We start from the raw sequence: 15,123 nt of genomic DNA on the forward strand, positions 1-15,123 counted from the left end.
AAAAAAGCCGTTCAAGTAGACGTGCTAACAGATGGCAAGATGAGGAGCAGAGAGATGGAGAGAACTCACAGGTCCACACTCATGACCCGACAGGCAGATGAAAAAATGGAGGTGGAAGGGAGATGACATGGATATGTTATGTGTCCATATTTGCATTTTGCATTCACACAGACTGACACATCACATGTACAGTACTTGCACACTCTGACATCTCTTTCTCCGGCCGCATAAATTGGCCCAGACAAGCAGGCAGATGGAGAGAAAAGGAGGCGAGTGTGCAGATTTTGTGTTCGCGCCATGGCTCTGCTGTCTCTGTGTACAGTGAAGTGCTGAAGAAGGAGCCTGCACGTCTTCCCGCTCAAACAGTCAGATAGTGCTGCATTTGTTCCTGGAGTGGCGTGACCAGCCTTCATGCCACCTCCTGTCACTTGACTGGCTCGCTAGCCTGCCGGTCGCCCTGGCTCTACACACAAAGCGGGCCCTTATTAGTGAGCCACGCGGGGTCCTGGCACTGGAATTTTAACAAGCTCCCTGAGCAGCTCAACCTTACGCTGATGTGCCCTCTCACAGGCACTAAACGTCCTGCTCCAGCAGCCCTGACCCAATCACCATTCAATCTAGGACCAATGTTGACATCTTGAGATTTTTGACTGGTAGTTAACAACCCGAGATGCCTGAAGAGACAGTCCCAAGAGGGTCACACTGACTGAGTTGCTAGTGGCCAAATTTAATGTGCTAACACAACTGGAGTTTTTACTTTCACATAGAGGGTAATGGATTTTACCTTTTTCAGTTTTCTGAGCTCATTAGAGACAGCTTGATTGATTCTTCTCCTCTTGCTATGGAAATTAAGGCATGTTCAGGTGTGTGCTTGCTCATTTCAACCTGACAGCATGAAAAGTGCAGATACATTATGGGTTCAGACATATTTTTTTGACACTGTAAGGATCTAATGCCTTCCATTTTGATGGTAGCTGGAGAATAAAATAAGTTTCTGGGAGTTTCCCTGGCTTGCAGAAGGTCTGTCCCATTAAATGTAGGAAGTAAAAACAACAACCACCACTTTCACATTGTTTTTGCTGACTCGCTGGTTTGACATTAATTTAAAACAGTTAAAGTCTTAGGGGACTACATGGTTGTTGGGTGGGGTGGGAGAAGAAGTGCTGTCATTCCACACAGGCAGCCAGCTCCATCAGCGACTCGCATGGGTGCCTGTCTCTGCTTGCTTCACCTCAGGCCCCCTCTCTTTCTCTCTCCCTCTTCCAATTGCTCCCTCCCTCTCCCTGTGAGGCCCGTTTTGCACTCAACGACTTCCATGTGGATGTCTCTCCCCTCCCCCCTCAAAGTAAATATTTATAGGGTTTGAATAGCATGATCCTGCTGTCTTTGTGAACAACAATAGTATTTCCTCTGTTTCCCACTCTGGGATTTGTCCGGGGCAAATAATTCAGAATGGATTGTTTTTCAGGGAAGGATTTAACTTCTAAAGGAGGGCTTGTATTCCTAGGAATGACTCCAGTAAATTACACTTAAAGGCTTAGCTCAGCATAATAAGCATGTGAATTTATGCTCACAGCTCCAGACTGGTTTACACCAAGAACCTAGTGGGCCATATTTCTGATGACTGCACTTGTTTCAGAGCCATAAACCATGCTGTTGCTTTAATGTTTCAGCATCTGTAAAATTCATATTTACTTTTGTCGTAATTGTGCTATTGGCCTCTTTTTGTTCCCTAACAGTTTGCCTCTTTTGTCAGGTGTGTGCCCTTTTTTCAGTATGTTGTGTCAATTTGTCTTCCAGTGCCATCACCACCTATAGCCAGATGGGTGCCAGACACACCTTCGACGCCCCCACCTTCCTCCTCTCTGTTGGTTATTTTCTTGGAGTGCTTTGCGGTTCCTTCCTTGTGGGTTTCATATTCACAGTCATCACAGCCCTCATATCCTTTCATCCCCTCCCATCTCTGCCTCTGCACCCGGAACTCAATTATCACCTCTGTATCCCCTGCAATCTATCCACATCCTCAACTTGGTAATTGCCTCTCTAACAAACCCCTGCTGGATCACCTTTATCAACGAAAGCAACGCAGGCACGTCTCAAGTGCTCATGCAACATGGTTGCAGAGAGGTCGTCAATCAAGCCAATAGCCTTCGATGAAGTTTCGACTTGCGCTGTTGTCCAGCATTTCTCTCTGATCTTTAGGATGAAAAATGAGGGTGTGTCGTGAGAGGTTTGGGGCACAGCTCAGCTCTTATTTACAGTGACTAATCTCTGGGTGCGAAGCAAATCACAAAGTGAGCATTATTAGATTTTGCTGATGCTAACCATAGCAACAGCTTGCTCTTTTTTGCTGTCTCTTCAAACACTAGATTCACTTTGGCGTACAGTTGTTCAGTTATCTTTTAATTACTCTCGACCTGTAATTACAGCAAGTGAAGATTTGGGAAATTTTCATTATTGTAAGCCAACAGGGCATTTGAGGGTTTAGGGAAATAGAGTAGCATACTGTAAATAATTATCAGTCCTAAAATAGTAATATTTACAGTGCTTAACCCCACTCATCCTCACTTTCTGTGTGATTATCACAAATACAGAACTCCCTACCTGTGTCGTTCTTTATAAGTACACTGTGTAAAAACTTTCTGTACAGTTTACAGGGAAGCTTTGCCAGAGGGGATATGGGACAGCGAAAAAGCAGGAGAGGGATGTGGACTGCTGGAAAATCCTCGTACTTAGGGAGCACCTTCTGCTATTGTTTTTTGTTTGCAGATACTGCACTCTTTTTCTGCTTGCATACTGTCGCACTGGAGAGTGCATGTAGCCTGCCTCAACAGTCACACATTTTAATTGCAGTTGCAGTTCCAACTGTGTATTAGCCTGATGCAAAGTGTTAAATACTATATCAGTGTCTTCTTGTATATCTTTAACTATCTTTCCACCTCACCAAATTCACTCGGCTGTGTGAGAATCCACTGCTGGAAACATCAGTCTTCTTCCTGCTGTCCTGGAGCAGCTTCCTCTCAGCTGAAGCCAGTGGACTTTCAGGTGAGCGCTATAGGACTTGTATATTGTGTGTGTGTGGCCATGTCGGAGCCCTGGGTAGCAAAGAGGTCAAACAGAATACAAATCCTGTTAGTGAACTGCTGCCCTTTCCCCCTCAGGGGTCACTGCTCAGCTGCATGCACTGAGTCACTCGCTGCTCCACAATATCAGTGGCACGAACAGCTGTTTGACTCGCAAGCTCTGCTGCTTCAAGGCGTCTCTGCGGCCATTGGCACTCTACAAAACTGGAAGTGATGTGTGCACATTCGCTGTTGTCTGGACATGACTGCCTGTGCAATTCCCTGCTCAAAAACGGATAAAACGTTCTTGTCATTTAACCCACACCAGTATCGGAAGATGGCCTTCCCTTACATACACACACATATCTTACCTGAGTGTCCTTGGCATTGTAGCGAGTCAGTAGTGTACAGATGAGAAAGTGTTAAGCCATCTCCAGTCTACAGGGAACTGCAGGTGCCAATCCCGTTCTGGGCTCACTCCCCATAACTCATTTTAAAATGGTGTCCGCCTTCCTCTGTTTGTGCATGTCCCTACCTTTAGTTTGGAGACGGTACCACAGATAACAGCAAGCCATAATAGGATAATAGCATTCTTGCTGTATGTGTAGGTTTCCTGGAAAGTCAAGAAGAGCTCAGGTCTCATGTAAAAATGAATAACACGTGACCTGTGTTACTATTCATGAAGGGGAGGTTGCCTCTTTATTTCATTGTTTTTTGTTTTTTTCTTACTGATTCATAGTATCTGAAATCTTAGGTAGCTTGGCTCAGCTGCCTGGAATTTTCCTCATCTATTACTTCGTCGACCGGTAATGTTATTCTGAAATATGAATGTACATATGCACGCATTAGCGTTGTTGTTCTTCCTGCCCTGATTGTGTCAGAGGACGTCCACTCATTCAGCTGATGTTGTAGTGCTCCATCTTACTTGGCAGTATTCCCTGTAGTCTGTGGAGGAGGAAGATGGTTTTAATGAAATAGCGTAACCTTTGTCTATTGGACCCAGCTGCCCTGTTTATAAAGTACACCGCTCTGAATGTGGCAGAGTGTGGGAGGCACACGGCAGCAAAACCTAGGCAGTTATTCTCAATATCTGATGCAGAGCCTTGGGTATTTTTAGTGCACATACAACTTCTGTTTAATGTATTACAGGGCTAAATGTAAAATACTACAAACCTGCAGTGTTGTTTTGCTGCTGATGTTTTGTCACAGTAATCTAAAACTGAGTGCTATTGTAATATTCAAAATTCTGGGTACAAAATTAAACCCTACACAATTAATCTGTGTAGTGCTATTCTGTTCAAAGGCCTTATATGGTTAATTTGGGGTGAAGCGGCAGCTCATACAGATCCACTCAGTGAGCGATGGGACTCCTCACTGGTATCCTTTGTTAATCGAGGTTCTTTTGGTCTCTGTTAATTGCTGGAGTTTAGTGAGGGTGTGCCTAATGACCCTCAACCTCACAGGGTGCCTCGCTATCATTAATCCTATGCCCCTCAAAACTGTTCATTATGGGATGCGTCTCATCTGTTGCCAAGTGCCCTGTGTGGAATAGTCTTTCTGTGGATGGTGGATGATGTGTTACCTCTGCCAGTGTTATGTAAACCAAGGAGGATGTTGTTGCCCTAAACCAGAATGAGATTTGCCATGCTGGCATGCTCCATTAGACTTTGTTGAACAGTGCTGGAAAGGACATTGTGAACAGGGATTACTGGAGCTAGCATAGTGCAGGTACAGGTCAGCATCCTAGTGTGAAGGTGGATGGTGAAGAGAGAGAGTAATGGACTGGCTTCACTTAGCAGCCTGAACCACAGGTGCTATCTTCTCTCGGCTGCTGTATTTATGGCTGCCAGCCCTGTCCTCTAACTATTGCTAGCCATCACAGTAATTTCCCATTTTTCCACCTTCTGTGATTCGTTCTCAAAGTAGAGGGAGCAAAAATGTGAAATTGAATTTCTGCAACAAAGCAAGCATGAGGCAGCAAACCACCTTTCATGCTATGCGTTTCAAATTCCAGCTCTCTGCTCCAGTCAGCCTCCTCTTTACCAGCAGGGGCCCTAATCACTCCCTCCACCCTGTTTCCTCTCTCTGTGGAGCTGCCTTTCTTTCCCTTTTGTACTTTGGCTTGTCATTTGTTTGTCTTTTGTAAATTTCTGCTCCTCCGCATCTGGCACGATCTTGAGTGATGATGTCATCCTTTAGCATTTATCATTCACAGTGATTCATGTCTCTAGAGTAGAAATGAAAGTAAAGTCTTTGGCCAGAAACATGTGGATGTTTGAAGTGAATTGTACAGTACATCTTGATTAAGCTGTTTATACAGCTGGACTTCACTGGAACCAGGACAAGGTGGATGCAGGGTTGGGCTAATCTGGTGTCACATACTTTATACTTGAATGCAGAAGTAGCTGCACCCAGGAGGGTACAATTTGATTCTTGCACTTTTGGGGCAACGCTTAACATACATCTGTTAATATTTGTTATATTTTACCATCATTTACATTTTAGAATCATGTTAACTAGTATCAACTAAAGTCACTGGAAGTCACTGTATCTCTGTCTTGTGAACTCAGCTGCTTCCATTAAAAAATGCTGGGTTGAACCATGCAGATAAAGACTCACACATAACTTTCCCATGATGAAAGAATTTCCTTTAGCATTTTCTCAGTAGCAGAAGCCACAATGCTCTGTGTGTTAACCAGCACACATCTCACACAGCGTGATTACATAATATGTGCATGTATAAGCAATTTTGCGTACATTGTTCTAATTAGATACCAGCACAACTCCCTTTTGTCTACACAACACTCCTCTATGAGTTTTTTTCCACAAAATGTCGATGGATGTTTAACACTTTGCTGGCAGTTTGGTTGTTGCCCCTTTTAAATTTTGGAATGTTCCTTTATCTTTCAGGTATTGTGGCGGTGCTGTTTTGTGGCTTGAGCCAGGCAAGGTACACACATCACAACTTATCCTCCGAGGGCAGGACCAGGACTAAGCAGGTAGGTTTATGGAGGAAGATTGAGCCCTATTTCATCGTTCATCTACTCACTTTGTTCACCTTGCCTTTTGATGCCAATGTTTGTGTCTTGTGTATGTGCGCAAGCAATCATTAATTGCCATTACTGCTCTGGATATCCAGTGGGAGTCTGTGTGGGAGGCCAGTCTTCAGCTATCTGCTTAAAAGGCTGAGCGCAGATGGAGGCCAGCAGACTGTCATACTATACCGGCAAGCTTTACAGAGAAGCAAATAAATCATAAGTACACACATATACTCATCTATTCATTTATTATTCATTATCGGTGCCACAGTGGAGATAACTGTTTATCAAAGAAAAGCCTTTTAAAAAGCTATGCAGCACAGTTGAAGCCTTTACCTATAAAGTGAACTGGCTATGCAGTAGTCAATGCATGTGCATGGTGCAGGATGTTTACTTAGCAGAATGCTACATTTTTATGATTTATACAGCATATGCAGCTCAAAGGGAAAGACAAAGTGATTTAGTGTTTGCAGACACTAGTTGAATAGCTAGTAGGAGACTTTTTTTCCTGTGGCATCTTATACGCCTTGTGATGCAAGCCTCTTAAGGGAAAAGGTACACTTATGCAATTAGATAGCTTTTTATCAAGGCCTTTAACCAAAACTGGTGCAACTGGTAAAAACAGACATTAATAAATCATTAATGAAATCATAACATCTGCTCTAATTGAATCCAGATACAACATAAGGGCCTTAATTAATATTTCATTAATATGATTCAAATTCTATTTTCATCGACAGTAAATGACATCCAAGCTCTTTGATATGACCGGGATCATTACGGGAACTGTACGACTGAGTTGATTAGTTGTAATATTCATCTACCAGGAAGTATCACAAGAAAGGAACAAATTATTAGTCTTTTTAAGTCCACAATCTAGATCTACTCTTTTATTCTTTCCAAGTTTCCACAAACGGCAAGCAAATTATGACAAAACATGTCTGGTGCTAAATGCAAACACATTATGACCTCGAGTTGTAGATGTTTGCAGTTGCTACCTCAAAGGATCAGGGAATAATATCAACCCTGGATTTGTCATGCTTGTACAGATCTAAGCCTGTTTACTAATTTCAGATATGATCCGAGTCCTTCACTTTCACCCTTCCTATGCACACACACACACACACACACACACACACGCACACATGCACACACCATCCACCCTGGACTCCTCCCCATCTCGGATGACCTTCTCCCTCGTGATCCTCTCAATCCCTTTTTTAATTTGCAGCTCTTTGAAGTCTTCAACTTCCTGGGGGAGATTTTCATCTCCAGCTACATGGGATATGTATTGTTGACGTTTCCTCACCATGTCTTCAAAGCCCTCTTCATTTCTGGGGCATTTGTATCCTTTTCTGTTATATGATGGAACATCTTCACTCCCTGCTGTACAGCCTTTGGATCCCGCTCAGACCCCAGAAAATGTGTTCTGTTTAGTTTTGTTCTGTGCCTTCCAACTTCTGCCATTATCCATATCTGCACAATCATATGCCACTTATTTGACCAGAGTGCTTTTGCTGTTTTATATCTTGCCTCTCTGCTGCAGTGCAGTGCAGTAATTTCCCCAGTCCTTTAAAAAAAAGAACCATCAGCACTAGGTTTGATCTGGTGAGCTCTGCAAATGCCATTCAGCCATTCAGCCAGTCTCCCATGATCACCATCTCTGCAGATTAAGATGCTGCAGTGCAGCATTTGCTCTGAGGAATGCCTGTGAAACATAAATTTAAATAGGTCTTTAATTATTGTTACTGCTGCTTGTTTTCCGTTCTCTAGCAAAGCTCAGTGGGGTAAAGATGTTTGCCCGCTTGAAATAAGCTTATAGTACTTTAATTTGTTGTGAATTAACCACCGTATCCCTGTTGAGGCTGAAGATTAAATGTTATTAGTTCTAGAAACTCCAGTGAAAAAGGCTCCTGCTGTCCTTTATGGTGTTCCCATCTCGTTAATATTAGGGGGAAATTCACTCTAAAATGCTTTTAACACTACTGGTGATGCATATTCACTTTTGTTGCCCAGAAAAGCGAGATGTTGTTTGATTGTATATTTATCTTGTTTGAGCTTTCACTGGTCCCAGCTTCTCAACTGTAAAAATTTACTTTCAGTTTCATATCAATGTTATTGAATATCCTTCAGTTTTGGGCTGTTTCTCAAACAAAACAATTAGACGACATCAACTTAGGCTTAGGAGCATTTTTCACTTTTGTTCTGATATCGTATAGACTAAATGATTTATTAAATACTCTAATAAATATAATAAATAAAATATACTAAAAGTAGTTGACGGATGCATTTTTATTAGTTCCTGCCCTAGTAGACAGTTTGGCATTACATTCAGATACCTTTAATGTATCTTCAATGTTATGGGACAGAAGAAAAATATACAGCCATATAAAACATTAAGAGAAAATATTAATTTTAGGGTGAAAACTGCTTAGAATCAAAGAGCAAGAGTTATAGACTTAATATTTTGCACCTAAACTCAAAAACAATGCAGGCAGAAATCCACCACAGAAGATTATCATTAGTTTCTCCCCTGACAGGAGTCTCTACAGACCAGAATGCAATGCAGGCACGATACATGTTACGTTATCAAAAAGCAACAAGCCTCTTAATGATACTCATCACATGTTTAAATTAAACTATCTACAGCAGTTGTTGTATCCATCAGCTTGACTTCCTGAGGGGAACGGAGGTAGTAATAGCCCGACGGCTGCAATTGTCCTTGCCTGAGAGCTGACATTACCATAGCGTATGCCTGAGGAGAGACTCTAGTGGCCGCACTCCAAGGAGTTGTTCTTTCACAGTCCAGTGCCCAGATGGTCAGCAATTATTATTACAATCCATCTTCCACCATAGGGTCAAAGGAGCCAGAGAAAGAGTCGACAGAGCAGATTATTTTTCCAGCGCGCTTATGTTCAGTATGAGGGGCTGCCAGTGTTTGACTTGAACACTGAGCCTATTTAGCACAATGGTGCTTCCATAACAAAAGCTTAGAGTGAAAAAATCTGGCTGACTTCTGTAACTGAAAGCTGACCCGGATGTAGAAACAGGAATAAATGGAGATCGAAGTCCTCTTGTACAGTGCCAAATAGTACAAATACAGTGTCTATAAAAATGGAATAACCCGAGTGATTCAACCCTGTTAATCGCTCTTTGGTTACGCAGTAGATTTTAATCACTGTAGCTTACAGCCTTTGCCAGTGACAATGGAGATGGGCTTTAGTGGAAATGGGGCTGAGATGAAAGTGTTTAATTACCTCCATTCAAATAGCTCAGAGGCCTTTGATAAAGAGAAATGACTGCTTTTGGGAGAAGGATATTGCTTATAAAAATCCATAGGGTGCACAAGATCTAATATTGACTGCAGGGTGCACGGGAGCTCTGTTTTAGTAATAGCCCCTGTCAGACTAAGGTCCTCTGCCCAAGATATTGGTCCCTTTATTATTCCAAGCGTCATATTTGCACTTACTGTAGAATAGCTAAAATCCCATGTCCCCTTGATGATAAAGCAGGAGCACCTGTCTGCATAGATGATTTTTATGCACCAAAATTCATTTTTTAGTAAAAAGTCCCAGTCCAGCCTTCTCTGCTTTATAACCTTAACTTGGGTACCACTCTGGCTTCACACAGGCTCAATTAGGTTAGGAGGTTATAAGGGGCTCCAGTAACTTCTTCTAAAATTCTTACAAAAGATGTTAAGTGTATTCTGGATGGTAGCTGTGTCCCTGATTATTGTACAGATATTCTCTCCCTAACTGCTGCCCAGGACACTTAGCATTCAGTCCCATCCTATGTGAAACATCAAAGTGCGTGTTGAGGGCAGAGACAGCTGGAAGAGCCTGATTGGCTTCATGCCTCGGCATGGTGCCACACTGCTGTGTTTGCATCCTAAACGAGATTATTTTTTTATGTGTGTGCATGTTGTTAATATTCATGGATGTGCTCTAACAGCCGGATCTCACAAAGAATTTGTACTTTTGAATTTAGTATGGAATTAACTGTCATCCATTTTCTCTGATATGTATTAAAAGCATCAGACTTTGTGAAGTCATCCAGGGGGTTTCTTTTGTAGAATGGATAAAGCAAAACCTTAACTTATCAATAATTTACCCTAACCCTGACCATAATAACTTACTACCAGACTGAATCTCAAACAGCTTAATACCAGTACATTTCTTGCAAAAATATGTCTCTAGGACTGTCAGTCTTTCTAGTATGATGCTAAGACATTGGAATTTTCATAGAAAAATACCCACATTTCAGCCTGTGAGTGTGTCTCAGTCATAAGTATTCTCCTTAATGGGCAACGTGAACAGCTCTCCATCTTTATATCAAGGGCCTGCAACATCTACCCATTGTCATTCCTCCTAAACCTGGGACGCACGGCCAAAATACCTCGAACGCTCCAGCACTTCATGATGTTTGCAGGTACTGTTTCTCTAAGATCATGATACCTTATAAGATCATGTGATTTACTTTCATTTGTAGCAACATTTCGCATTTGTTGGACCTTGCTAAAAATATCTTAGCACATCTGTGGCTGCTGTGCTGATAAATGTTGTGTTGGGGATGTTATTGCTGCAAGAAACTGAAAACCTGTACTCTAATTTATCCTATTAAAACTCTTTAATTATTCCATTCTCTCCACTGCCTGCAGCTAATGGCATTAGTGAGGATCATGGGAGAATGTGTCCCCTGTGGAAGAAGTCTGTTTATGTGTATGTGTATGTGTATGTGTGTGGGAGGACACAAGACCGGTGACACCCTCAGGCTTTATAATAATTCACTACCCTCATTACAGGAGATGTTTTTGCATTAATCGATTTTGTCTGAATTGTAGATTATCGTTTTTTTAATCCACTCTCAGCCTTTTCTGTTTTTGTCACTTTCACTTTAGTGTTTGAGACTAATAGTTGACGCTCTGAATGGTTTGATGGTGCAGGAGAAAGGACTGTTTGATGTGAAGTGATGTAGGGTAGTACCGCAGCAGCATGTTTCGCTGCCTGCCTGACCCACTTTACCTCTTACGTAAGAAGGTTTCTTTTTAAAAAGCCCTTGTCTTGCTATTTTTCAAAACTCTACCACCCCCTCCCCCATCTGTTTCTCGTGAATTTGCTGTGGGAATGTTTTGGCTTTAAGTATTATGTCACCACTCTACAGCAATCTAGAAGTTTGTTTTGGGGATGCTTGCTGGTCAGGTCAATGATAGTGATAGTCATGGTGTAATGTGTTACCTGTGGACAGGGTTATTAACTGGTTAGCTCTCTCCTGCCTTTTTCAAATAATTGATTGCTAGATGGTTGTCTGGTGGTTTGATGGATGGCAGTAATTCAGCTGTTTGCTCACACTTGTCTGCTCTGCTCTCAGGTTTAAGGGGGGCTGTGGCATTTAGCCTGGCTTTAAGAGACACATCCACAGAAGTGAGGCGCACCATCTTCACCACCACTCTGCTGCTGGTCGTCTTCACCATCTGTGTGCTGGGCACGGCTGTCGACCCCATGCTGCGCTGTCTGGACATCAGGTCAGTGCTAACACCTCGCAGAGCGACACAGTCAGTGTGATGCAAGTCAAACCTATCATCCCATCTCTCCATCTGTCCATTTCTTTCATTTGTGGTTTCACAGACAGACACAGCTTGATTAGACTGTCACATGAAGTATTCAGCCCACTTGACATGCAACAGCTCTTTGTATATCTTTTCTCTGCATGTTTGAATTCTGCCTCTCCCTCCTTGAATTGCTGCTACTGCCCTACGCAGGCACTTAGCTCTGTGTGTCTGCCCCAGCTCTGCCCTCTATTAATGACTTGCACAGCTTTTGCGTGTGGCAAAGGCAACAGGTCCCAAGAAACATGTTACAGAGTAGATAACATTAAAATACACTTAGCGAAGCTGTACACATAAGCCCATGTATACAACTGCAGCTATGTAATAAGAATGAATAGTGAGTGCTTCAAAATAAAAAGTTTGCTATCACCATGGGTATCCGATCAAAATGCATAGAATAATCCACGAAACTTCAGAAATCCCTGAACAAAGCTTTATTTCTTGAAACTTAAAGGTTGCATTTATCACCATATATGGGGTGAGAAAAGACACACATGGGCTGTTCAATCTGAAAGACAAAAGAACCTAATGACAATTTTGCCTCACATGCCCATCTCAAAGGAATAAGGACAGATAAATATCCAAGTAAAAGTTCTAATATAAACTAGTATGGACACAGGATAAGAACTAAAGAGTAATATAAACTCCTTAACCGTAACCATCTGCCCCAGCGAGTACCTGACATGAAGAGCAACAAAAAGCTGGACACGATGCAGACAAATGGCGTAACTTCCAGCCTCAACACGTGGCTCAGTCCTATGGCACTGTCCGTAAATAAAGTGTGATCAGGTGAACTCAAGTCAATGAGTGATGACAAAAAGACAGAAGGAATAAAGACAAAAATTAATTAGAGATCTATACTACAGTGCTGTTATTTCTATTCAAGTCTGCGTGCTGTGATTCGAGGCCAGTGGGTGATAATGATTAAGGAGTGCAGAAGAGGCGTGAAGGATGCATGGCAGTAATTAGATACTTATATTATTAAAGAGTAATCTATGGCCCAGATCACAGTGGTATAATTGACTCCCACAGTCTTTCGAGGCAGTGCTGTTGAATCTACAGTGGTATTCAGTCTGTCAGTGAAGCCTAATATAATTGTAAGAAAAAAATGTATGTATAGAATATATCAGTAGTTGTCATTTGTCTATGTGTGGCCCTGCGATGGACTGGCGACCTGTCCAGGGTGTACCCCGCCTTTCGCCCGATGTCAGCTGGGATTGGCTCCAGCCCCCCTGTGTGCAGGATAAGCGGTTGACGATGGATGGAGAATATATCAGTGCAGAAAAAGCAAATGTCTTCTATTCTATAGAAGAATAGAAGAAGAAAATAAAAGTACTTGTGAGAAACAAAAAACTGGTTTATAAAAGAGCAAAACTGAGTTCAATAAAACATGGATATTACCCAAATGAAGAGATTTTGGATATTTATAAAATGTATTGAAATAAAAACATTAAATATACATATCCAAAAGTGCACCCTCCTTGATTTTTGAACATTAAAACCCCCTCTCTCAGAGCTACAAAAAGCAATTTGTGATGTGAAACAAAACCTGCAGCTGCTCTGTTGTTAATGAATTGCAGATTGGCTTTGGTGATTCAATCTGCCAAGTTGTTTGTTTGAGCTTTTATAGCCAAATAAGCTTCGTTTCATTATAATACGTTTAGACGTTTATGAACCAAACAAAGAACCAATATCTCTGTAAAATCCCCCAGGGCACTGGATTTGTGTCCACAAACACGGGTCTCTTGTTCTGTGTCAGTTGAGCAGCTTAAGGAGTTTTTGATCTGTTCTCGGTCCTGTCTTCACCAAGACTTAATTGTGTAAGAATTCACGATTAAGAATTGTGTTGTGTTGAAAGTGGATGGTGACTTTAAAGTGAGGATAAAATCCAGTTAGAAATTATCCATCAAGTTTAACAACCAAATCTGCTTCTTCAGGACTGTGTGGTTGTGTTTTTTGTCAGTTTAGCATCTTCCTGGCAACACGTAAGTAAAACAACTCAACAAATGTCAACACAGTCTGATTCCTATATTGTTAAATCTGGATTGGTAAGTGGAAATTGTGACATCAGCTTTTTCCAGCAGAGCACAGCCCCTTGAAGTGAATGAGAAAAGCACAAACAAAACACAAATAAAGATTGTCCTCACAAAGGAATGTTGAAAATTTAAGAAGAAAATTGGTTTGTGGGGCCTGTTGGTAACTGCCACCTTTTTCCAGGAAAAACCTACAATAACATACCTACAATGAATCAGGAATAACTCCTCAACCATTAGGCTTAGATGCAAAAGTCTGGTCTCATTTGAAAGGTCAGAAGCTATGGAATATACATCTATTGACATCTAAATTAACATATTTATTTTACCATTACCGACTAAATGTAGATGCAATAAAGAAAAATATAATATTTTCATCCTCGCCTGGTAAAAAAGCTACATTTTGAATGCAATAAACAATAATCAAAATCATCATCAAACAGATTATAATCTTCATCATCTTTAATACACCTGGAATGCAATTGTAACTGTAAATTTGATGAAAATAAACTAAAATACAACAGTTATCAAACTTTTTTTCTTTTTAAATATACCAGACGAATGTCCATATTTTGGCAATATTTACTGTGTAAATGTTGACTTTTATTGGGAGTTATGTTTAAAACACTAATTATTTCCATACAGCATTCACGTTCATACACGTTCCAAATAACACAAAGTTCCCAAAACATTGAAATATAAAACAGTGCATATTGATAAATATTCCTGTGACCAAAAGCACTCCCATGCTGTGGGGGGGCTAGAAATGCTCTATACAAATATAGAGCATTTACATTTAACTATACTCCTTACACATGCATGAAAGTGCATCTGTGGATATCTGTCCTGAACATCGCACCTGCTTTTTTGACTGCATATTTCAATCCCCATGACACTGCTGTCTTTGTGGGCATTCATTCCATATTCTGGAGCCCATCACAGTACACTGCGTGGAGCCTTCAGGGCTGTCATGTTTGAGAGAATAGCTCTGTTTTCCTCACTTCCCAAGCTCCCAACTCTACTTCCACCCTCATCCGATTGTATGAAGCAAAAGGACAAGTAGCAACTTTGAAAGACTTCATTTTGGTGAATAATACATTACATCTCTTCACCTGAAGCAAATTTAACTTCCATTTCATCTCTGAAATGGTTTTGTGGAGGAGTCTTTGAAAGTAGTACTCTGTGTGAAATTACTTCGGTAAAATTTTTTTTTACCCCTATAGCTACAACAAAAGACCTACAACTGCAGGCTTCACATAAAAGAAAAAGAGGTAGTGAAATCTCTTTTGTTTCCACTTTGTGGAATTTGTTCAAGAAAGCTGGTATCACTGGGTGTATATGTGCGGTGCTGTGAGGGCCACACACTGTAGACAGAAAATGGTAAT

At 41.4% G+C, this 15,123-nt stretch overlaps 1 protein-coding gene across 5 annotated transcripts in view; it reads left to right on the forward strand.

The window, feature by feature from the left end:
- The window catches only part of LOC123982815 (sodium/hydrogen exchanger 9-like), a 97,094-nt gene that overhangs the window by 55,312 nt on the left and 26,659 nt on the right, over nt 1-15,123 (forward strand). For all 5 annotated transcript variants that reach the window (XM_046068713.1, XM_046068698.1, XM_046068695.1 and 2 more), the window contains 6 exons: nt 1,801-1,939; nt 2,940-3,045; nt 5,973-6,061; nt 7,332-7,445; nt 10,417-10,528; nt 11,468-11,621. In XM_046068713.1, the coding sequence (XP_045924669.1) occupies nt 1,801-1,939; nt 2,940-3,045; nt 5,973-6,061; nt 7,332-7,445; nt 10,417-10,528; nt 11,468-11,621 (714 nt within the window). The remainder of the gene's footprint in view (nt 1-1,800; nt 1,940-2,939; nt 3,046-5,972; nt 6,062-7,331; nt 7,446-10,416; nt 10,529-11,467; nt 11,622-15,123) is intronic.

Source organism: Micropterus dolomieu, linkage group LG01 (genome assembly GCF_021292245.1).
Source record: "Micropterus dolomieu isolate WLL.071019.BEF.003 ecotype Adirondacks linkage group LG01, ASM2129224v1, whole genome shotgun sequence".
Taxonomy (NCBI): domain Eukaryota; kingdom Metazoa; phylum Chordata; class Actinopteri; order Centrarchiformes; family Centrarchidae; genus Micropterus; species Micropterus dolomieu.